This window comes from Pinus tabuliformis, chromosome 5_2 (assembly GCF_031772625.1).
Source record: "Pinus tabuliformis cultivar Carrire ecotype Pingquan chromosome 5_2, CPIR1, whole genome shotgun sequence".
Lineage (NCBI taxonomy): Eukaryota > Viridiplantae > Streptophyta > Pinopsida > Pinales > Pinaceae > Pinus > Pinus tabuliformis.
The window spans coordinates 1,056,878,266-1,056,904,904 of record NC_142306.1 but is presented as its reverse complement, the minus strand read 5'-3'; the positions used below and the strand labels follow the sequence as shown (position 1 = coordinate 1,056,904,904).

At 39.9% G+C, this 26,639-nt stretch overlaps 1 protein-coding gene across 3 annotated transcripts in view; it reads left to right on the top strand.

Moving 5' to 3' along the window:
• The window catches only part of LOC149162866 (putative cinnamyl alcohol dehydrogenase 1), a 410,094-nt gene extending 383,769 nt beyond the window's left edge, over window positions 1-26,325 (top strand). For all 3 annotated transcript variants that reach the window (XM_089437422.1, XM_089437421.1, XM_089437420.1), the window contains exon 7: window positions 25,796-26,325. In XM_089437422.1, the coding sequence (XP_089293548.1) occupies window positions 25,796-25,998 (203 nt within the window). In that variant the 3' untranslated portion in view covers window positions 25,999-26,325. The remainder of the gene's footprint in view (window positions 1-25,795) is intronic.
• The last annotated feature ends 314 nt before the right edge of the window (window positions 26,326-26,639 follow it).

Genomic DNA, 26,639 nt, shown 5'->3' with positions numbered 1-26,639 from the left:
TGTGAGTGGCACCCATGATTATGGACTTTTGTACACTTGGAGTTCAGATCCTACACTCAGTGGTTACACAGATTCCGACTGGGCAGGTTCGGTTGATGACCATAAATCTACATCTGGGTATGTGTTTAGTCTGGGATCCGGTGCTGTCACATGGACTAGTAAGAAGCAGTAGGTAGTGGCTTTCTCCTCGACAGAAGCAGAATATTGGGGAGCAGTTAAGGCATCTTGTGAGGCAGTTTGGCTTCGACGTATGCTTGCAGATATGCATGTTTCCCAGGCAGGTCCTACTCCCTTGTTCTGTGATAATCAGGGAGTGCTCAAATTCGCCAAGAATCTAGTCTTCCATGAACAAACAAAGCATGTGGAAACCCATTGTCACTACATTCGACAGCTTGTTGAAGACAGATCCATTCAGTAGCTATATGTTCCCACCACGGAGTAGCCAGCAGACATCTTCACCAAGCATCTTGGTCCTGATAAGTTTGTAAAATTCAGAGGGTCTATAGATGTTGTAAATAGATTGAGCATTAAGGGAGGGTATTAGAATAATGGTATTTTAGTATTTAATGCTCATCTGTGATCTTATTTAGCAGTTTCTTATTAGAAACTACTTGTTTCTATTTTCTTAGTAGAAACTTGCTATTTCTATTTTCTTAGTAGAAACTTGTTGTTTCTGTAAATACAGTTGTACTATTTATTGAGCTTCATTGCTCATTGTAAATCAATTCATTCCTTGAAATCCATATGCGTGTTTTCGCACTGTTTTATACTGTTCGCAGGGGTAGCCAGGGTAGGTGGTGTCACCTCCTCCTCTTGTTACTCCTCCTCCTCCTCCTCCTCCTCCCTCTCTACGCCTTATACTACCTCCTGCTCTAACCAATCATTGGTAGACTCCATGAGAGGCCTCTCGGCCTCAACCCTCCATGCAGCAGTGGTGTTAATCCCATCCAATGAGATGGCCTCCATATTACGTATCATTTCAAGTTGCCTCACCCACAATCGAAGATTGTAGTAGACGTAGACCATGTCATTAAGTCGTTGGGACTTCAACCTATACAGAGATCATAAAATAATAATTATAAAAAAAAAATATTGTTTAATGAATTCAAAAAATTAATTGGAAATTTGTAATATATTAAGTTTAAGTTTAACCTGTTGCGCTTCTTGTTGTGTATTTTTTCAAATACACTCCAGTTGCGCTCGCATCCTGAGGAGATAATGTTTGGCTGAAGATTCGAATGGCAAGCTTTTGTAGATGGGGTACTCTGGCACCATAGATTCTCCACCATGCATCTACAACAAAATTACAAATAAAATAAACATAAGAAAAAAAATGAAATTTGAAAGTTGAAGCAAAGTATGAAGTTATGAACTTGAAGAGACAATGAAATTTGAAACAAACTAAAAAATACTTGGCATTTTAGTCGTCCTATCAGTCACAGCCATCTCAAAGCCAAATGTGCCACCTGCCATCCTGTATATCTCCATTTCTTTGGAGATTTCTGCACGTTCTGCTGGAGATCGCACCATCCTCTAAACACGGGTTAAGAATCCATCCATGATTTTAGCATCAAATACGAACCCACATGGGTAAGAAAATGCGGGGTTCAAGTAGATCCCTACAACATGAATGGGACGACGGAGTGTGTTGTTCCATCGTTCATCAATCACTTACCATAGGAGGAATTGTTTCTGAAACCCCTCATCTCCCTTATCATCGTAGTAGGCCTGAATGGATTCTTTGGCCCTGTCCATGGCCTCATACAAATAGCCCATTGCGGGCTTCTCACCATCAATTAATCGAAGAACCTTTACCAAAGGATCAGTAACTGTGCACACCTCCTACACTCCCACCCAGAAGTCTTCTTGGTATGAAACTAATCTACATACGGCCTCTCCCCCTGGTTTGCGACTCACTGTTAAAGCACGCCACTGATCTGAAAGAAGCATTCTCTTCACATCCCACATAGTATTCAATAGGGATTGAAGAGATATGAAACTGGTGGCAAACCGTGTAACAGCGGAGCGCACCAACTCCTCCTTGTTGGTGAATTTTCTCATCAAGCTAAGCATAGATGCATGATTATATATCAATTTTGTAATGTTTTTTGATGAGTCAACAATAGATTTGACAAAAGAAATTTTTCCTATGTCTTCCAACATCAAATCAATACAATGTGCAGCACAAAGTGTCCAAAATAAAGAAGGATGCCTCTCCATAAGCATCCTGCCAACAACAACATAATTTGCAGCATTGTCCGTTATGATTTGGACAACATGTTCTGCACCCACCTCCAAAATAAACACATCCAGCAAATCACATAAATTTTTTGCATCTTTGATATGTGAAGATGCATCAACAAATTTCATAAACATTGTCCCCTTGGGACAACTAACCAAGAAGTTTATAAGGGTTCTCTCCTTTTGGTCGGTCCAACCATCTAACATCACAGTGCATCCTATTTGTGCCCATGATGCCCTAAAATCCTCCAATCTTTTGGTGCAGTCAACCTTTTCATTTTGAAGAATGTGGTCTCTAAAGTCATCATAAGAAGGGATTTTGTACCCTGGGTCAACAGTTGCAATAGCATCAACAATAGGCTAGAAAAATGGATTATTCCTTGCAACGCTGAAAGGAATATCACTCAAAGGGAGAAACTTACCCAACAACTTGTCAACTTGTTCTTTCTCATTTTTTTAAGCATTGAAGTGATAAATGGTTGTCAACCAGGTGTGGTTATAGGAACAAAAAATGATGAGGCAGCTACAGGGTTGGTTGTAGACATTGATGCTGAAGTAGAACCAGTGCCACTTCCATATTCACCTGAGCCTAACACCCTCTTTGCTAGTTGCTTCTTCAGATCTTCTTTGGTCACTTTGTCTTGCTCTAATTCTTCCAATGATTTCATGGCTCTTTGGATGATTTCCGCATTTGTATTGCCGCATGGCCCTACATCATGTCCAGGGATTTGTGCAAGGTGATACTTCAATCTATAAAGCCCCCCTAACATATGCTGCCCAAGCAACTTGCAAGACAAGTTCAATCTATCAAACCCTACATCAGGTTCACCAAATTCTCAGAGAGAGTCCAATTTCCTTGGCATGTTTGTAACTTGGTTGAACTTTTGAGTTTTAATGTAAGATGAAGTTTGAACTTTGAAGTTGAACCTATAGCACAATAAGAATTGCAAGTTACAAAAATAAAATAAAAAAATTACATACATGACACAACACATTGAATTTTTTACAATTTAACAAACAAAAAAACTTCAATGCAATCCAAAATCAACTCTCTGTACTCTATGCAACAAAATTGAAAAAAAAACCATCAAATCCACTCAAAAATCTTTGATAAACAATGGGTTATAAAAACCCAAGAAAAAATAAGAAAACAACCAAAACAAAATAAGACGAAGTTCTCTTGCTTGGGATGCTAAAATCTCCAAGCTTCCTCCTCCTCTGCCCTAGTAGACGCCTTCCAGCGTTCCTCTCCTCCTCAGCTCTCAATCCACACCGCTGTCTGTTCAAAATGACAAAAAAAATCATGTTTGCCCTCATAAAAACGTGTTATTCGCCACCCCCACAATAACTTCCCATAAAATCACGATAACTTCGAAATTATCGCGATTTTTTGAAGTTAGCGTGATTTTTTCACCGATTTTTTGGAGAAAAAAACTGCGTAGTAATCAGGCGAGTTTATCGGGATTTTGAAAAACTCGTGATTTTTTAATGTTATCGCAATAATATCGCGATTTTCGCAGCACTGATCAAAACATCACCCAAACATATGTCAAAACATATACCAAACATCATACCAAAACTGCTTTGCCTCGACCAACACACAATGAAGGATACATAGCCCGCATTTGATCCGCTATCTCACATGTAGCTTCATCGGGCCCAAAGTGCTTCCACTGCACTTTAACTTGCTCGATTGCTCGATTTCGGAGCATGAGCACCTTTTTCTGTGATATACACTGAGGCTCCGGCTGGAATTCTCTATCTAGATCCACCTGCAATACAGACTAGTTAATCACATTATCAACATCTTTATCATACTTCTTAAGCAATGACACATGGAAAACATGATGGACTTTCACTGCCGAAGGCAGTGCAAGTCAATAGGCTACTGGTCCAATCCTCTCAATGATCCTAAAAGGTCCACAAAACCAGGGTGCCAGCTTGGCACATGATCCAATCTGCAAGGAGATCTTCTTTGGTTTGATGCACAAGTACACATGTTCTCCAACCTAGAACTCCTTGAGCGACCTATTCTGATCTACATAGCTCTTCTACCTATCTTGTGATGCTTTCAAATTCTTCTTGATTACCTACATTTCCTGTTCCATTTCCGCTAACATGTCTGGTTCAATCAACACCTTGTTAACTAGATCACCCCAATTGATGGGAGAATTGCAACTCCGCCCATACAATGCCTCAAACAGACTCATCTTCTTAGATTCTTGATACCCATTGTTGTTGGCGAATTCTACCAATGGAAGATACTCTTCCCACTTTCCTTATTGATGCATGACGTACATCCTCAACTTGTCCTCCAATATCCTGTTGACCCTCTTGGTCTATCCATCCGTCTGAAGATGATAAGTTGTACTGAAGGCCAACTCTGTGCTCAAAGCTGCAAACAACTTCTTCCAAAACTTGGAAGTGCCAACTCTGTGCCCAAACCTGCAAACAAGTCCTTCCAAAACTTGGAAGTGAACTTTGCATCCTTGTCTAACACAATCTTCTTTGAAACTCCATACAATCTAAGCATGTCCCTGATGAAGACCTATGCTACATCACTTGCTGAGAATGTAGACTTCACTGGAATGAAGTGCACAACCTTTGTTAACATGTCCACGACAACCATGATGGAATCGTGTTGTCTCTCTGTCCTCGGCAATCCTATGATAAAGTCCATGGAAATGATCTCCCATTTCCACTTTGGAATCGCAATCGGCTGTAGCAGTCCACCTAGATGCCTACACTCTGCCTTTACCTACTAACAATCAAAACATCTAGCCACGAACTCTGCTACATCCTTCTTTAGATTCTGCCAATAATAGAATATCTTTACTGCAATCAATGTCTTATGATAGCCTGGGTGACCTGAATATGGTTTCGCATGAAACTCCCTCATGATCACCCTCTTGAGCTCATTGTTGTCTGACACATATATCCTGCCTCTAAACCTAACCAATCCATCCACCGTGAGACGATAGTTCACATCCTGTGCACCTGCACCTGTACCTATACCTATACCACTACATACCTATACTTGTACTGCTACCTGTACTCTACTGTAACTTGTGCACAATCTCCATATACCTGACGTCCTGCTAACCTAACTGTAAGATCCTATACTGTAGATCTATCTCATAGGAACTCATAGCTTCTATATGATTTACCTGTATCTGCCTGCTAAGCGCATTTGTGACCTTGTTCTCCTTTCCTTTGATGTATCTGATCTCAAAATCAAACTCACTGATTGTGGCTAGCCATCGAGCTTGTCTGGCATTCAGATTCGGCTAGTCAAACAAGTATCTCAACCCACTGTGATCACTCATCAGTACAATGCCAAGAAGATAGTGCCTCCACATCTTCAATGCATGTACGATCGTTGCTAGCTCAAGATCATGCGTCTGATAGTTCTTCTCATGCTTGTTCAGTTTCCATAACTCATAGCACACTACATGTCCTTCCTGCATAAGGACTCCACCAAGTCCTCTTTTGCAAGCATCTGTACATACTACAAATTATTTGTCTGGATTTGCAATCTTTAACACTGGTGCATATGTCAACAACTACTTGAGCTGCTCAAAACTGGCCGCACATTGCTCTGTCCATTCAAACTTCTTACCTTTCCTCTGCAATGATGTGATAGGATAAGCGATCTGCGAGAAGTTTTTGATGAACCTCTTGTAGTAACCTGCCAATCCCATGAAATATCTCACCTCATCTACATTCCTAGGAGCTTCCCACTCCATGATAGCTCTTATTTTCTCTATATCCACTACTATGCCCTCCTTGGAGACATGTCCCAAGTAATGTACCTCAGTCTGAAAGAAACAATTGCTGCTCTCTCAACAATATCAACACTGCTACATACAATTGCTTCTCTCTCAACAATATCAACACTACTGCCAAATGCTCTTCCTCATTTTTAGATTATACCAATATGTCATCAATGCACACAATAACAAACTTGTCCAAATAGGGATGCAACACACTTTTCATCAAACACATAAAGGTAGTTGGAGCATTAGTCAAACCGAATGGAACTCCAACAAACTCATAATGCCCATACTTAGTCCAAATATTGTCTTGTAAATGTCCTCTTCCTTGATGTGTATGTGATGGTATCTTGATCTCAAGTCGATCTTTGAGAAAATTGTTGCTCCCTTTAGCTGATCAAACAATTCATAAATCCTCGACAATGGATCCCTGTTCTTGATGGTCACTTTGTTCAACTCCCTATAGTCAATGCATAATCTGAGAGTACCATCCTTCTTCTTCACAAACAATACTGGTGTGCCTCAAGGTGATACACTTGGCCTAATGTATCCCTTTTCAAGCATCGCTTTTACTGCAACTTTACTCTACCAACTCAGGTGTGCTCATCCTATAAGGTGATTTTGATGCTGGTGCTACCCCTAGTACCAACTCAATAGAAAAGTCTACTTCCCTCTAAGGTGGCAACTCTGAAATCTCTGCATGAAATACATCCTGAAACTGTTGTAGAACTGGGTACCTTTTCAAAACTTCTTCATCCTCAACTTCCTTACCTTTGTCACTAGAGATATGCACTGCGAATAACACACACCCTTTTCTGCGACTGCGCTTTGCCTGCATAGCTGTCACCATCCTAACTGATGTGGCTTTCTTCTTTCCCTGTAAGACTCTTGGTTCTCCATTGTCATCTAAGCACTCAATGGCTTTGTCATAACAATCCACCTTGGTCCTATGAAGGTACAACCAATCCATGCCCAACAACATACTATATGATCCCAATGGTAATACATTCAAATGTGTTGTGGTAGGCATACCATTCAAATCAAATGCACAAGCTCTTACCCAATGATGAACTCGCTTCTTTGTACTTGTAGCCAACTGCACTAACCAAGATTCTGCATGCACTTCTTTATTCAAACCACACTTATCCACCAAGTCAAGACTAACATAACTATAATTAGATCCAGGGTCAATCAAAATAGAAACAACTTGATCACAAAGCTTACCATCCATTTCAGTGATAGATGCCTAATGGTCTGCTTGTCTGTTATTCAATGCTGGATAGATACGACGAATGCTCTGACCAACATCCCCAATAGTCTGCGCCTCCTGTGTACTATATATCTAAGGCCTACCACCTTGATTCTGTGGACAATCTCTCTTAAGGTGTTCCTTACCGCATGTCCAACACTCCAACTGTCCAATACCATCACCTCTATGATGCTACTGTGACCCATGGCCTTGTCTAGCTGCATTGAACTTCTATTGTGGTGCCACATTTTCTTTCTCTTTTGCATTCTAAGGCCTTGTTCTTTTCAGCTGCCATTTGCCCTTACTTTTATCCTTATTCTTCCCTTTCCATCCATGCTGAGATTCATTCTTACGCTTTGACTGTTCATACCAATGCTTCAATTTCCCAATAACTTCCTCAACTGACCGATGCTCATCATACTCAATCTAATCTCTAAATGCTAATGGCAAACCATTAACAAATCATTAAACTTTAGCCTTCTCATCTTTAAGATACGGTACATACCTCAATAGCTCCTGGAACTTAGTCATGTACTCTTTGTTTGTCATTGATCCTATCTTTAGCTCATATAATTCTTTGGCCTTACTGTCGTAGTACATTTCTAACAAGTACTTCTTCCTAAAAAGCCTCTTGAACTCATGCCAGCTCAATTCCTCCATCCTAATGTCTCTGACCCACTTGACATCTTCCCACCAAATGTCTGCTTTCCCTTTAGGTTGATGATAGCAATTATGGCCTTCAGGTTTTCTATGTACTCATGTAACTCAAAGAACTTGTTCATCCCAAGTATCCAAGTTTCTGCATCTTCTGGTTTCTTCAAGTCTCCATCAAAAGTAGGTGGCTTTTCTTTCTTAAACTCATCTGGCAAGTATCCCCTAGCACTCCTCCTATAAAGATGATAACGATGATGATCATGATGCCTATCGGAACCAGAACTAGAATAATACATGTATCCATCACCTCTCCTATTTGGAGTATCCAACAAATTGCCATCTCTCACTGTGTCATCTTTATCTGACCTGTGACCACCATGAGACCTACTACCATTTTCCTTGTTAGTTTTGTCCTCTTGTCCATGGCTGATCCAAAGTGGCCCCTGTCACTGCAATTCTAACAAACTTTGAAGGAGTATTGCATTAACCTCTACTTGTTTCTCTTGTGTCTGCATGATTTTTTCATTGCCTGCCTTACAACTCCTTATTTCTTCCTTCAAGCTTCTCAATATGTCTGCTAAATCAGAAGAGTGCCCAACACCACACTGTTCATCTAATTCATAGGGAGAATCTTTGTAGTCTACCATCTTGCTAGTCATTTTGATCTTTTTCCTGCGAGGCATACTATGTCAGCTAAACCAAATCACAATAAACCAACGTACCTTAGCAAAATTTGGGGAGGATATCTCAACTGCAAGATCAACCAATCAGTGTAATACATGTATGACAACATATATACATATAACAAATAGTTGCATCAACACATAAACATCATTCTAGATAGAGTTCAGTCATCAATGCATGATCATATCAACTACACATACCATGACCTCATGCATGACAACAACAACCATACCAATGTACACGGACGATACACAAGCATAAACAACATGTAATCAATCATACACTCATGACGACACACTTCATAACAACAACATCCTCCTTCACATGGCAACATCACTACAACTATGACCAACACCATGCATATGCAACGAGCATATAGACCACAAGGATGATTAATGCACGTGCAAATGACATGAATGCATAACCAACACACACCGCTCATCCAGTCCAAAGGGTGAACCATGCTCTGATACCACTCTGTAACACCCTCTTCCCACATCTACCCAAGTAACCGGCCAACCGGGGTAAACATGTGGCGAGAGGCTACTATGATGGGATTCAACCTCCTAGATGACCTTGAAGAAGTGGAATCGACGGAAACACACATACAGACCTTCCATATTAGCAAAAGGACTCCCATGAACCATCCCAACCTCTTAGGTAACCAACCCATGGGTCCCACTAAAGTTCTAGACCATTAAACTCCCAGACGCTCCCTTGATATGGGCATGCATGCGTCTAGAGCCCTCTGGATGCTCCCACAACATGGTATGCCAGCATTCAGGGACTTTTCTGTCTAGTGATGTGCCTGTGTCCATGGGATTTGAGCCACTTTTTTAGGTCCAGATCACTTCCCAAAACTAATTGACACCTTTAGAATAGAAAGATAACAGTGGAGTGATGATACTAATGCAATTATTTGAACAAGGGCCTGACTGGACCCCTACTAACCATGACGGGCATTTCACAAACATATTACAAATATGTAATCTATAGGAGTAAACAACAGATCTAAGCATGGGGGTCTCATACTTATCTGAGAATCGCTAAGAAGCATTGTTCCCTTATATCATTAGCTGCATTATCATCTATTAGGTCATAGATACATTGTTCATTGATTTACAAATCAAAACATGAGGAGAGCCATACATCATCACTGTCATAATACATGCTTATAACTAGCATAATAACAACAAAAATATCAAGGATACATCAGCCATAGAATCCACATATAAACCAGTACATTTATACATAAGATATCAAGGAAAGAACCTCTTATTAATGAATGCAAAATCCAACCCGGGATGGGACTACCACATTCCACCCGACCATAGAATGGTTGAGCCAATTCTCTCTTCAGCCATTCACCCCCGTGCCATATTCCAAGCATGAATGTGGGACTCAAACCAAAAGAACCAACCAGGGCATCCCGAGGCTAAACCACCTCACCCTCATCAATAGAAACCAGACTTTACTGCAGTCCACTTTGAATCACTAGGCCAACACAATAAACATGTAATAATAGGCTTTACCATGATCTCCACTAGATCACTAGGCCAAAACAATCATGGATGCCACCAGATTTCTCCACCTACACCGTGAGGAATTTTACTGTCTCTTAGTCTCTCAGGGTTTACCGTAATCCATAGTTCGATCCAGGGATCACTAGGCCCTAAACCAAGACACCACCGTCTAGGATTTACCATATATCTCGCCATTCTCCGACAAGGATTCCTAGGCCTAATCAAGGGCAACCACCTCTAGGCTTTACCGCATTTCCTGCCATTCATCGGTCGAGGATTCTTAGGTCCACCAAGGGAACAAAAAATTTGGCTTTACTACAAACCACAATCCAGTTTAGGGGTTACTAGGCCATGTGTTCTATCATTCGGAGATCCACCTCACTCAACTTCGAATCCATCTGACAATCCAGCTCAACCAAAACTTGAGAACCCCATCACACCATGGCTATCCAAAAATGGCAGGGCTAGGTTGAAAACATTGTTACACCTAACAAAACACATGCCATAACAGCAAAAAACCACATGCACTACCATGCATGCCTAATCTACCAAGGAAAACACACATGCAAATCGATACGTGCAAAGAATACTGGTGGAGCTGCTTGATCCTGCGCTTCCTTGCTTGCTCCCTCCTTCCTCTTGCCTTCTTTTCCTTTCTTGATCCAATGCCAAAGTGCTCCAAGAAAACTCGAAGTGTCTAAGAGTGAGAGAGAGAGAGAGAATACTAAGAGAGCTCAAACACTGAACTAACTAAAAGGTTACAAACTGATCCTCAAAATCATTTTCATCAATTAAGCCTTATTTTCTTCATTTTCCATTATTTTCCTTTATTCCTCCACACATGCAACTTGTGACCTTTCACCTTCATTTTCTCATAATTTCCATTATTTTCATAAATAAATGTGCCAAAAATGTCATTTTGCCTTTCCAAAGCCTTAACCATTGCCTTTGTCAATTTCCTTAGCCATAATAAACCAATTGAACATGCACTAGGATGTTTTGCCCAACATTTAGCTTGGAATAAGTGTCTCGTCAACCGTGGTTATTATTTTGCCTTTATTGACTTTTATTACATGAAATTTTCACCAGGGCTATTACAAGAATATTCTTCTATTAGATCTTCATCAAATGTTCAGCAAGGATACATAAGCAGAGTACAAACCCCTTTTCTCAATAACAACAACATTACCCCTTTTTAAACACAGATCTTCTGAAGTGTGTGATTTGATAGAAGTTCTGCCACCAATGATAATACAAGATAGAGATCTTGCTAATAATACGAAATCTACCAAACAATAATGCAAGAAAGAAATCTCTAGAAATGTGAGAGAGAAATCTCCACTAGACCTGCTAATGATGAAATGAAATAGCAGGCTTCCAATAAATCTGCTAACAGTGAGAGATAAAATATTGATGCAAGAACTTTATTACCAATGTGAAAGAGATCATCAGTGATGATAAGATATCTATCACTTTCAACTGATAATAGCTTCCACAAGTTTTAAGGTCTGCTTCACAATGTCTTCCAGCTAGATCTGAAACAAGAGGTTGATCCTCTCACCATACCACAAAGATAGATCTCAGATATTCTTCCCTTCTGAGGATCAAACTTGAGGTAGAATACAAATCTGTGAAGGCATAAGCTCGGACCAGATCAAAATTCTAAAATGGCATCCCGAGGTGGCTCGAATCTAGATCTGTGTGAGCCAGACTTGAAATGTGTCAAATCTAGATTTGTGGAGGCAGATATGAAGTAAATCTCGGCCTAGTTACATGCCTGAAGTAGTTATAATCTTTGACCAATCAATGAGCTCAGATCACAAAATAATGAACAACCAAATCACAGTGTTCAATAAAAGATAGAAGAGAAATTTCTTCACTTGATCTGACCCTTAAACATCTCTTTGAATACCTTCACGTAGTAGAGAAAATGAGGAATGTGTGCATGATTAAATTACACATCAATGAAAGTGGATTAACCTCTTTATATAACCATCATGTGATCTAAATGAGAGTGTTTCAAGTCAAGCCAACTAGTCATCATGTAAGTTTCTATGCAAGTTGAATTGACCATCTAGAAGACCCAGCCTAGCACTTGTGGAGCCACTTGAAAGTAATTCTCTTCATAAAGTGTTTTTTTTTTAATTTATTTTCTAAAGAAATTTCTCGCTTAGTTGCACAAAATTCAACAGAGTGAGAGATAAAATATGGAATACTTACTTGGCAAGTGAAGATTATCCTTTGATGATGATATCTTCAAGTTGATGCCTTCTTGATGATGTTGACTTCCACTACTCCCTTGTTGTTGACACAATTAAAGATGCCTCCTTGATGATGATTGCTTGATGATCTTCTTCAAGGATGTGTAAGCTTCCCAAGAATGCTTCAAGTGTAGAATCCTTCTTTGAATGGAGGTAGGATCTTTGAGGTCTTCTTCTTCTTCAAAGTGTTGTTCCTTCTAGATGATGTGATCCTTGTGATGATATGGATAGTCCTTGATGCTTCTTAGTTATCTTTGATGATCTCCTTGTGCTTGGTACTTATGTATCCTTCTTCAATCAGATGATCTTCAAGCTGTGTTTCCTTGTTGTTGCCACCTTAGCTCTAATACCATGTTCAAAATCTAGGGCAACTAGATTAGGGTGATTTCTCTTGCTTTGATAAGTGTTTGTGACGTTATTTTACTTATCTTGATATACACATAGGCCAACACATAGGCAAGCCAGATGTCCTCCCAAGCATCTTGTTGCCACAAGATGCGTCATCTCTCCCTATCAACTAAATCTGTAACATTGACCAATCCAAGCATGCTTCTGAAATATTCAAACTTCTTATTCGGAAGATATTTCATCAATACGTCAACGACCTGTTCATCCGTCGAAATATATCGTAGCTTCACGACCCCATCTTGTACCAAACTCCTAATGTAATGGTACTTGTTATTGATATGCTTCGTCCTAACATGAAACACGGGTCTTCAGACATCTTGATGTTGCTTTGATTATCGGAATTTATCACATTAGGATCAAGTGGCCTTTCAAACAAATCTGACAACTGCTTCTTTTCCCACTTCACATGAAACAACATATTCAGCTTCAGCACTACTTGACGCAACAAGATCTTGTTTTCTACTCATCCATGAAATCATTGCAAATCCCAAACTAAAATAGCCACTGTTAGTGCTTCTTATATTATTCTCATTGCCATCCCAATTGGAATCAGTAAAACCTATTAACTTAGCTTCCTTTCCATCATACTTCAGGCAATGATGAATTGTACCACTTAGGTATCTCAAGATATGCTTGGCAGTGATCCAATGGTCATGACAAGGCTCCAACTGAAATTGACTAAGATATTTACAGCAAAGCATATATCAGGGCTAGTATTTACCAAGTACATCAAAGGGCCCACCAACTTACGATAGCTTGTAGGATCGACGAGACTATGTGAAAAATCGATTAGTTGATTCCTACTACAAAAACTTATGTTAATTCTTCTAATTATTATTTCGATTGAACAATTTACTTGCTATGTGCTACAACAAATATCAAATTAAATACACTGCAGCCTACACAAATAAAAATTGTGGAAACTAAATACAGCACAGGAGAGAAATAATCATCACACATCTACATAGTTATTTTTGGAAAAATGTCCCCAGAAAAACCCAATGCGGGAAAACTGGCGCAATAGTTGAGGGCTTATATATATTTTTTTTTCTCGGTAAATCTATTCTATTCTATTAGATTATATACAGGAAAACATTACATTCAAAGAGACAGGTTGCCCAAGGCCGACTGTGGCGCTTTGGGTTGGCATTTCGCATTCAGTATTTGCCCTCGCAGGGGCAGTATTTCCATCGTGACACAACACAGCATTATTTTCAGACCATACCAAAACATCCCACGCAGGGGCTTCAAATCAAAATTCATCCCTCGCAGGGGCATTAGAAGACCTATAACAGCTCCCTTGCGAGTCCTACTGACCAAACCAGAGCAAACATGGACAGAAACATGAACTAGAGGGACATAGACAGAGATATATAACCTAAACCATTCACAGACAGAGACGAAAGACCTATACCAGACCTGAACAAGAGAACTGGATGACAAAGTGTGCCATTGGGAGCTATTCCTCAGGCTTTTCCTCAAGAATTCTGCACCACCCGTGGCCTTCAGGAAGGCCTTCCCACATTGCCATGGGGTTCTGCTTGGAGGTCGACGCCTCCTGCTCCTGAGGTCGAATGGGAGTCTGCTCAGGTTCCTTCGCTGGCGCTTCTCGACAATTTCCGGTTGCTCACCTGGGTGTTCCTCCCTGCTGCCCGAACCGTCTTCATCTTCCAGAGGATCCTCAGTGAAAAGAACCGATATATGTGCATTAATCCGTGAATTGTCCCTCGAGCTGCCAAGAGTGAAGATGGCAGAGCCGAACTCTGGAAGAGGGTGCTGTCCAGCATTGGGATTGCCTGCATCCATAAATTGACTTGCCTGTATAGGAGTGGCCCCTGCCCTTCTATGGCAGTAACAGCAGCAGCAGTGGTGGTGGGATTCCGCAGCAGGGCGGCGCAAGGATCCTCCACGAGCAGATCCCCTTCTGCTGAGCATCCTTTCCCTGGGTCGAACCATGATTGCAGAAATGCCGGCGGCTTGTGGCAGAGCAGCGAATGAGGGCTTTTCCGTCTTGAGTCGCCCCTCAACAGAATTACGTCCTCTCCCAACTGTTCCGGTACCGATCTCAGCAGAACATAAACAGCAGCCCACTGAAAATACAAGCTTGAAATTTCCTTTGGCGTCTTGAATGCCGGCAAGACCAGCAAGATCTGAAGCCTTAAAGAGACAATTACCCACAGAGACCTGAACTGCGAGCTTTTTGCTCTGATCATGGAACCACAACATTCCTTCATCCTCCTTAAATCTCCTGACATTCTCTCGAAGCTTGTTCTCCTTAATTGCTCTCTGCAGACTCTCCATTTCACCTTACGCCGCATTGAGTGCCCTGCAGAGCGTCTCATCTTATTAACTCTCGGCGGCAAGAGACATTAAATTCCCGGAGTGATCACGAGGCGGCACATGTCTGGCATGTGGCTCCTCACTGCCATTCATTCTAACACCCGCATCCGGGGAGTTGAGGGCTTATATTATTAAGCAGTAGTTTTCTAAATACAATCTCTGGATGCCTTGTTGGCTATCCAGTACAGAGAATATGACTAACAGAAGATTTAGTGAGAAATACCTCACGCTATCGGTGGCAATCTTGACTGATCCAGCCACATAATGGCTTGTTCATTGCTGCCTCTGCGCAATCACTACGTAGGCCTAGCGTCATAACTTCTAGGGATAGTGTCACCCCTTCTGCTGATTGATTTACCTCTAAGACTTAGATTTTTTCCTTCCGGTCTCACACCCTGGCTTTCGGCTTCAGAAATCGACCTCTCTAGCAAAAATACAGATCACCTCAAGGTTCTATGCTGCTTGTGTGTCAGCCTACGCTGCCCAACGTAGCCTCTGCGTTGCCTCTCCCAGATCTCACACTGCCTCCTCTGCTGAGTATTCCCGGATCAGGAGAAATCTCCAACTAGAACTATCCCTGCCCCTCACTGCAAGAAATCACTTTGAACTTCTCTTCGACAACTACTGCGCTGCTCTCTTCAGAAATTCGATCTTTGATCTCCCACTCAATGTTTTTCCAAATGCCCATCAAGCCTTCTCTTATAATCCTTTTGTTGAGAACCAACGGCCGAGACTAGATTCTAATCAATGGCTCAAACTATTTTGGCTTGATCCTCGTCTTCTTATAGAAGTTTCACCCAAAGTTAGATTAATACCCTTTAATTATTTTAATTTCCTATGTTTAGACTTAGGCACCCATTAAAAAGAATTAATTATTTTAATACAACTCTCTGCAGGTGGAATTTCCCAAAACAATTTCTGGGTATTGTGGAGTACATGTATCCAAGCCTCCCTGCAAATTTTGAGGCTTAGAGCACATTCGATGCTACCATAAATCAACACTCCCTATTAGAGAGGAATGTGCTCTAGTAATGCAACTTGTTGAAGCATCACCCTGCTCTGTAACATCTCCCTCTGCGCTGCTTATGTCTGACATCACTACCCATCAACTACTGCGCAAATGTTGCATCTGTACTGTCGCTGACCCTACCACTGCCAACACTGCATCTGTACTGCAACTCCCTCTCAAATTCCGCATCTGTGCTGTTGTTGGCACTACCACTGCCAATACTGCATCTGCAATGCAACCTTCTCCAACTACTGCTGCTACTGCATCTGCAACGAAAAAGCATCCAAAATTACTGAACAATTGTTCAACATGATGCATCTGTTGCTAGAGTTCTGACTGTTGCTAGTCTCTGCGCTGACCCTCTGAAGCCTCTGCTCTGCTACTGACCTTGCTTTGTGCTAACTGCACTGCTGCCAACTCTAGCTCTGCACTTCTCAGTCTCCGGTGCTCCTAGCCACAGCAATTGTCACTCCGACACTCTTCTGCACCAACTGACACTAGTCCATCCTGCTACTTCTAATTTGGGCTCCCCTAACAAGGTATTGATCCTGCCCATCTGCAATTCTTTCAAACTACAGTTCTATATCACCCCACCTCTGGGCAATCATGAAAAACTCCTCCTCTTCGATCTGTGTGGCTGAAGCCTTCGGATCATGCTTCTCATCCTTGTCCTTCTTCTTGAGAGGACACTGTATAGTGTAGTGACCAAGTTCACCACATCAGAAGCACTTGATCTTCGAAACGTCTTTCTTCTTATTCCGCTACTCTTGCTGCCCATTAGACGCAACAGTTGCATTCTCATCCTCCTTTAGCTTCATCGCACTACTACTGCTGCCAGTGTCAAGTTTGCACTTGACCAAGTCTGTCCGCATCTCTTGCTGCTGAAGAGCAGCCCACATTCCTTCCTAATTCGGCAATCTCTCTCTGCCCAGGATACTCTGGACAAAGACTTGCCATTCTTCAGAGACTAAGTTTAGGGCCAGCCTCACCATCTCGGTAGGCTGAGGTGTTGACCCCATCACTGCCAACGAGTCTCGAATCTCCTGAAGCTTCGTAGGGAACAGATCAATGCGTTCCCCCTTCTGCATCTGCATGGATCTCATCTTCTGCTCCAAGTACATCTTCCGCTGCAGGGAAGATCCTTCGTATAGCATGGTCAATGCTTCCCACATCTGCCGAGCATTATCCTTGTCAGTAATGTGACACACTACATGATCTCTCACCTCGTTGAGGATCAATCGTTTGGCCTTTGCCACCTAAGCCTTATACTTTTTGAGCGGGTCTGGATCTGCGGGTACAACTACCACACTATCGACGTAGGTTTTGAGATCGTGCTCATCCATAAGGCATGAGATCCTTGCCTTCCAGATCACGTAGTTGGATGCACCCTTCGACCAATCCCGATCTCACAACCCATGAGTTGCCATCTCTGCAAGTGAAATGTTGAACTGCCTCTTCTCTCCTCTGCGCTGCTGCTGGGCTGGCCTACGCACTCCCTACTTGAGTTAGTAAATCAAACCTCTCCACTGCTGCTCAACATTGGAGAAATTGAATTCCCTAGCTAGGAATTCTCTAAGGAAGAAATTCCCTCAAGTGTGTCTTCTTCTCCCCCACTGACGCAATTCTGCTAGCAACTACTGCGAAATATCTGCATCCCCATTGAAGATCTGCTCTGCAAGGAAAAAGCTTTCGATCTGGAGATCTAATTTCTCTGTCGACTTACTCAGAGAAATCAATTTCTCCTCAAAACTTCGACCTTCTGGCCCAAGGACTGCGCTGCCTACTAGGGTTTCGAATTGTTGCTTCTGCTGTAATTTCGAACTCCTCTTGCTTTCTGCTTTTGAACTCTTCTGCTCAAGATCTGTGCGTTGATACCATGTGAAAAATCAGTTACCCGATTCCTACTGCAGCAACTAATGTGAATTCTTCTAATTGTTAATTTGATTAAACAATTTACTTGCTCTGTAATACAGCAAATCTCAAATTAAATACACTACAACCTACACAAATAAAAACTGCGGAAACTAAATACAACACAGGAGAGAAATCATCACACACATCTACATAGTTATTTTTGGACAAATGTCCCCGAAAAAACCCAACGCGAGAAAATTGGTGCAGCAGTTGAGGGTTTGTATTATTAAGCAATTTTTTTCTGAATACAATCTCTGGATGCCTTGCTAGCTGTCTAGTACAAAGAATATGACTAATAGAAGGTTTAGTGAGAAATACCTCACACTATCACTGGCGATCCTGACTGATCCAGCCACAGAATGGCTTGTTCCCATTGTTGCCTCTTTGCTGTCATTGCGTAGGCCAAGTGCCACAGCTTCTAGGGATAGCGTCACCCCTTCTGCTAATCGATTTGCCTCTGAGACTTCGATTTTGTCCTCCTGGTCTAACATCCCAGCTTCCGACTTCAGAATTTGACCTCTCGAGCAAAAATACAAATCTCAAGGCTTTGTGCTGCTTCTGCATCAGCCTACGCTACCCAGCGTAGCCTCTGCGCAGCCTCTCCCGGATCTCCCTCTGCCTCCTCTATTGAGTATTTCCGGTCGGGAGAAATCTCCAACCAGAATTATCCCTACCCCTCACTACAAGAAATCACTTCGAACTTTTGTCTGTCAACCATGCACTGGTCTCTTCAAAAATTTGATCTCTGATCTCCCACTCAATGTGTTTTCCAAATGCCTATCAAGCCTCCTCTTAGAATCCTTCTGTTGAGAACCAACGACCCAGATTAGATTCTAATCAATGACTCAGATCATTTTGGCTTGATCCTCGTCTTCTTCTAGAAGTCTCTCCCACAATTAGATTAATACCCTTTAATTATTTTAATTTTCTAAGTTTAGACTTAGGCACCCATTAAAATAATTAATTATTTTGATAAAAGTGTCTTCAGGTGGAATTTCCCAAAACAATTTCTGGGTATTATGGAATACATGTGTCCAAACCTCCCTACAAATTTTGAGGTTTAGAGCACATCCGATGCTACCATAAATCAACAGACTAGAGTCAGAGCTTCTTAGTTTCTTGAGATTTGTGATCATGGGAGTAGTGATAGGCTTGGAATCGATCATATCGAACTTTTGTAACATCTTGATTATGTACTTACCTTGACCAAGATATTTCTCACCAGGTTTCTGCCAAACTTCCAAGCCCAAGTAATAGTGCAGGAGTCCCATATCTTTCATTTCAAATTTTGCTACCAACATTTTCTTGCATTCTAGGATTCTACGCTCTACACCTTAATGAATAAATGATCCACATATAAAAGTATAATAATTGGTTCATTCTTCACTATCTTGATGTAAAGGTTTGTATCAGCAAAACTTTTGACGAACCCAATCCTTAAGAGATATGCATCCATCCTTGCATACCAAGCCTTAGGAGATTGTTTCAAGCCATATAGAGCTTTCTTGAGTCTGCAAACATGTGTATGCCTTCTATTTATCTCGAAGCCTTCCGGTTGTTCAATATATACTTCTTCATCAATGGTTCCATTTAGAAATGTTGTTTTGACATCCATTTGATGGATATTCCATCCCATAGTAGCAACTAATGAAACCAAAGATCTAATAGTAGTATACCTGGTTTCTTTGTAATCTATTCCTTCCTTTTGAGAGAAACCCTTTGCAACAAATCTGGCTTTGCATTTGTCTATGCTTCCATCTACATGTTTGATTTTGTAAATCCATTTGGAAGTGGCAACAAATTTGTCCTTAGATCTAGGAACGATTTCCCAAACCCCATTCTTCATGATAGATTGATATTTTCTTGCATTGCTTTCTTCCATTCTTCTTGATGAGCAGCGTCTTCAAAGGTAGTTGGTTCTGCTTCGATTAACTTCGTCATGTATGTTGCATATCCTGAGTATATTTTCGGTCTTTTGCTACCTCTGAAAGATCCTTTAGTTGCTTTGTGCCCTTTGGCATCTTCAAGTGTAGATTTTAACCAATTTGGCCTCTTCTTTGTCTCGGGAAAGATATGTTGAGTATCTTTTCGATCTTTTGCTTTCTCTAAAAGATCCTTTAGTTGCTTTGTGCCCTTCGACATCTTCAAGTGTAGATTTTAACCAATTTGGCCTCTTCTTTGTTTTGGGAATGACTATAGGTTGAATTGGTGCACTTGGTCCTTCTTCTTCATGGTTTGCAAGTGCCTTGTCATGTTGCTCTTCTTCTTCAAATAGCGGTACATCTTCATCGGATTTGATTGGTATATCCTTAGATCTTTTGTAGGCATGGTTTTCATCAAATATAACATCTCTGCTAACTTCGATTTGTCTTTCTTCTTTGATGTAGATTCTATAAGCCTTTGATGAAAGGCTATAACCAACGAAGATACCTTTTATACTTGTAGAGTCTAGCTTCTTTCGCTTTTCTTTTGGAACATGGATGTATGCAAGACACCCAAAGATTTAGAGGTGGTCCACACATGACTTCTTTCCTGTGATTGCTTCTTCCAGTGTCATGTTGTCAAGGATTCTATGAGGACTTCTATTTCATATGTATATTGCTGTCATAGTTGCTTCTCCCCATAGACGTTTTGGTAGATCTTGATCAAATATCATAGTCCTTATGCATTCTTCAATAGTTCTATTCTTCCTCTTTGTTACTCCATTCTGTTAGGGGTTGTAGGGAACAATGAGCTCCCTCTTAATACCTTCTTCTTTACAACATGCAATAAGTTCTTTTGAAGTGTATTCCCGTCCATTGTCGAATCTCAAAGTCTTTATCTTTCTTTCAGTTAAGATCTCAACTTGAGATCTAAATTCCTTGAACTTTTCAAATACTTCATCCTTTGTCTTGAGAAGATAGAGCGATGTCTTTCTAGAGTGATCATCAATGAAGGTGACATAGTAAAGATGGCCTCCAAGAGATTTATTAGACATGGGACCACACACATTAGAATGAATGAGGTCTAATATTTCCTTAGACCTGGTGTCACTGCTTGTAAAATGTTTTCTAGTATTCTTTCCCAAAGTACATCCCTTGCATACTTCTTCTTGATCTTCCTTGATGTTGGGAATGCCCTTTACCATTTGACTAAGAGAGGGTATTATCTTGTAATGAATATCCACATATCTTCTATGCATAGTTTCTATTCCAAAGTTCAATAGGATTGATCTCCATGTGAACTAGGGCTTAAGGAGATGGTGATATAACTCTATATAGTCTCCCTTCACGAACTCCAATAACCTTTGCCTTTTCAATACCTAAATCCTTTCCCCAAACCAAAACTTTACCATCGACAAAAGCAACCCTATCTCCTTGAGTCCTTTATCTTCTAAAAAAGAAATGGAAAGTAAATTCTTTTTCAAACTTGGGACAGAGAGGATGTCCTTGAGGTGTAGCGTTGCTCCACTTTCCAGCTTCAATGATGTAGATCCAAGGCCCTTGATTGCATAATTGTTGTTGTCTCCTAGCTCCACTGCATGTGATGATGATTCTCTTGATAGAGTATGAAGTTGTCCACTTTCTCCTGTCATATGTCTTGAGGCTCCACTATCAATTATCCATGCATTGTCATCATCAAGTGTACTTGTAAGTGCAACCAAGAATCCTTCACTCTTGACTCTCCTAGATAGATTGTAGATGATCCTTCCAATCCAACTTCCTACAATTTTCATGATATTGAGTCCCATCTTCAAATAACTTGCCATTGAGGGAGTAACTTTTTCTTCCAAGACTACTTTTCCTCCCTTTAGTTGATAGCCAACAAAGTGATCTTCAAACTAGTTCTTTCACCTTAGCTCTGATACCATGTTGAGAAATCAATGCTTATACCAATTAGGATTTGATTCCTCTTTCTTGATAATTACTTTTGATTTATGTTGGTTTCTTTTACTTCTTTGTTAGTTTATCTTTCATCAAGAAATTACCAAATTATATGTATATGAAGACCACAAAAACAAGAGACACAAGATGTAGGCACTCAACCAGGGAAAAACCCCTCCAAGGGGAAAACCCAGTCCAACTCTTCCACTAGTAGATTCAAATCAAGATGAGATAATCCAAGACCCTTTAGACCTAGACAAAGACCTCCTCCAATCACCAAGACAACTCTCCCTTCTTGTAGATGACCCCAGCCAAAGTCTCCAAGTGTCAGCTTCTCAGTTGCAACTACAATCCAAAACTCCGGGCCCCTAGCTACATTTTCGGCCCCCAACTTCAGAATTTCGGACCTGCAGTAGATTCAAAACTTCGGCCCCAACAACAGCCCAAAAACTTCGCACATGTGAGATATAGATTGCCCAAGAACTCGATTTAGGTCTTCCCAGCGTCTTTCCTTCTCCGAAAACTTCGCTCTCTTTTTCTGCTTCTTCTTCTTGTAAATCGAACTTGGTGAGTGAGTGCTTCAAATAGGTCGAGTTGCCTCTCTATATGTAGCCTTTTTGCTAGGTCGAATAGCCCTAATCCAGGCTGACTTCATGAGGATAGGGCCGACTTGGTGTGGAGGTGACAAATGACCTTTTTTACTCAAAAATAATTCTTTTCACATGATACAAAATCCCAAGAAGGGTCTAATAAAAATGATAATGACTCTATTGGCTCAAGACAACCCAAAAGTCTTCAATGGATGCTTTGACCTAAAAATTATTGACCCAAGCATGAAACCCATGCTTTAATAAGTCAATTTCTTTAACAATAAAATTTATTTTGACAATTACAATTATGAAGACTGACACTAGTTACATTCTTCAACAAAGGGGACAACGCCTTGTACTTCATGTACATTGTTATCAGCCAAAACAATATCTACATTTTCACATCTATCAATCTCGGAAAAAGGCTTCTTTTTTATGAATGGTGTGTTTGGTAGTACCAGAATCAATATACCAAATGCATCGTGATGCACTGACTTCTGTGTCTGGCTATTAAAAGATTATTATTTTCTCTGTTCAGTGATAGGAACCATTGTATTACTTTCTGCAAAATTGCTTTGATCTCTTTATCCTCTTCCCTTGCCACTACAACCTCTACCTCCAATCCTTTCTTCATCATTGTCTTTTTTTAGAAAACAATCTTTTTCACTGTGATTATTTCCACCACAATATTTGCAAAATTTGGATTTGGTATTTTGTGAATTACCTTGGAAACTATATAACTATTTGCTAACTTGATTACCTATTATGCTTGTCTCTGCCATGACGTTAGTTTTGGCCTCTTCCTTTGAGCCTTCTTGTAAATGCTCTATGTGGACCTTCACACTCGTTCTTTTTTGTTGTTCTTGGATTAGCAAACCTACAACTTCTTCAGTTGAAGTTTCATTTTGAGAATAAAATGATGATTTGAAATTTTAATACAACTCAGGCAAGCTAATGAATAAAATAGTAATCATTATTTTGTCTTTAATTTCGGTATCGATTGAAAATAGTTTTCTTCAATTCTTGCACTTACTGGACATGTTTTATTATAGAATTGATTTTTGTTATATTCAAATTTGTTAGTTTGTTTTTCAATAATAAATTATAAATTTCATTAGAGGTTTCATACGAACTTTATAATTTCTTCCATACTTCAATAGTAGTGCTAAGGCCTCTGATATGATGAAGAATGATGACCTCAAGAGCAAAAGTGAGTAGTGTTACATTTTTATTTTTCTTCTTGTAGTGATTAGTCATGGGATCTAGTTTTTGAAATGTTGTAGTGACCAACTCCAAAAGATCATGATAGGAAAGGATTAGTTTCATTCTTTGTTTCCTTGCTGGGTAATTCTTCCCATTCAATTTGTGATGTGATATTCTGACATAATACTATTGGTATGGGTCAGATCTGCTTGTGCCTCCAAAAATTTGTGCCTGGTTCCATACACAATCACCTTATTACTCCAAGAAAAAATTCTTTCTAACTCCAATATAGAACATAAACCCTTAAGGTTCGCTTACAAATTTCAACTTATAACCCCTCTGAGAATGTTGCCTATAACTGCAAGATGCAAGAAGGGTTTTGCAGTTTGTAATTTGCAGTGGGTTTTAAAACATGCTTTTCAGTTTAAAACAAAATTTCAATTAGCAGAGGGTTTTAAAACTGAGGATTTACTTCATATTGCTTCTAAAAGACAGATTTCAAATCACTGTCACATCTTCAAGAATGATTATGAAATATGTGCTCTGAGAATTTCTATAGAAATAAATTATTGTGTACTTTCTCAAAGGTTCAATGATGCTAGGTTGAATTGATCAATCTTCTGCTCTAGATTTGTGGGCTCAAGCTATTTATCAGTCACTAGCAGTTTAATTAGCTCCAAGGTCCAACTATCTTGTATGCTGCAGGTCAATACACGCAAGTATCTGTCTACCCTTAGCACCTCCTTCAACAGGTCAATACATGTCACTGTAGACTTGTATACTGCTAGACATCTACTAATCTCTATACAACCATGCTCAACAAACTTGAATTCACTGTCCTTTGACCATAGGTTGGGGTCGGTCTACTTCTACAGCTGCTGGACTGTTTTCTCTTTGGTTAGATGTCAGTTGCTTCTTAAAGCTTGGCACCTTTTTCAATGACTTGACCCTTAGAAAAAATTGATTCACCTCATCTGTGATTTAATTGAAGTCTTTTCTCTTAACAATTTTGATGTAACAGCCTCGTGGATATAATTTCTATTTCTCGAACTGCTTATTGAACTTGATTTGATACTGTTCTTTGACACAATGCTTTGTCACCTTCAATGGCATGGTTCTTGTCATGAGCCAATGCCATAATCAATGTGGCATGGCTCTGACATAATGTTAAACTAAAATATGGAGAATATGAAGAGACAAAAGAGATGGAAAATGAGATATCCCGTTATTAGTATTATATCGTTGTGCTAAAAAATGGCATACAAGGGTGTTCTATTTATATCAGGCAAGTTTCAGTATTTTCTCAAGAGCTACTCACCTAATCTCTTTAATATAAGATTAACATAAATGTCGTATCTTATTATTACATATTTACTTATTACTCACTTTATTACATTACATTGCATTATTATCCTTAGATGCATCTCATTGTTATTGTCCTTAGGCCAAAAAAACCATTACAATGTTTAACAATGTGTGCCACTCTTTGCCGATCGGTTATCTTTCTACCTTTGTTAACAAATTAAGTTCACCAATTGGCCAAGGTTTTCTAAAATACATTTATGGAAGATAGGGCCCAAGTTTACTATGCTTGCCAAATTTACAAGGGTTATTAATAAATTACGGAATACAAGGGTTATTAATAAATTACGGTTTTTTGTAAAGAGGAAAGATTCATCAACTGTACTGTATTTCATTTCTTAAGAGTTCTCTGGTTTCAAGTCACTAGGCATATGTGTGTGGCACCAAGATCCATGCAGTATTTTTTGTAGAATGGAACTTGTAATATACTACAGACCATAAGAACCACGTGTTGCCTATGAGAGCAATGATTTATAAGTTAGATATATTCATTATTTAAATGCTAAACGTGTTAGGTTTAAGGTAACATAAATTTCTATGTGCATTATGTGTTTTACCAAAAAAACTAAAGGTGCATCATCTGAGGATAAAAGTAAAAATCTGAGGATAAGTAGGCTGATACAGTTGTAGTTGATGGAAAAATAGATGTGTTATTTGCACAATTCTCGTCTATCTTCTGAATCACTAAGTATAACATCCATACTTGGGTTTCTGCATGCAGGCATGAAATCGATTGCAGGGAGTTTAACAGGTGGCACCAAAGACACTCAAGAAATGCTTGATTTTTGTGCAAAGGAAAGAGTATATCCAAACATTGAAGTCATTCCAATCCAGTATATTAATGAGGCCTTAGAACGAATCATTAACAAAGATGTGAAATATCGCTTTGTAATTGACATTGAGAATTCTCTAGTCTCAAATTGAGCTCCCAGAACCAATGTGCAGGATGTGACACTGCTGATTGAAAATCTCAATGGGTTTTTGGCATTATGTTATATGGTTTGTTATATCATAATGGACGTATGATATGGTCATTATTTATGGTTAGCCATAATTATATAGACGACTGAGGCATCTGTACCATATAGATAGCCTCTCATTATGTATATTGTATCATCATACTTATTGAATACATTTATGGTTTCCTGCCTTAACTTCTTCATGGATTTATGTTACTGCCCTTGGGCATTCTATTCTCGTGAACACAGAGATAAGTCTCGTGAATAGGCAATCGATGCAATCTTTAGTATTCACTCAACCTGTTTATTATTTTGATTTTAGTCAACAAATTTTGTGAGTTTCCATTAGAAGGTATACATGTTTATAATTAATTTTATGATTATGCAATAATTATAGTTAGTTTCTTGCCTGTAAATTCCAGTATCCTCAGTGACCATTTTTCTACCGAACTTTAGAGCTTCAAAGATTTAATTCCTTTCTCTGATTCAATAAATGCTGTAATCCGATGCATTTGGAGGCACTGCTCTCTCTGCATCTTTCAAGTTATGATCTATGGTAGGGAATGTGTACCACAGGGTCTGATTTACGTACCCGTACTAGGTATT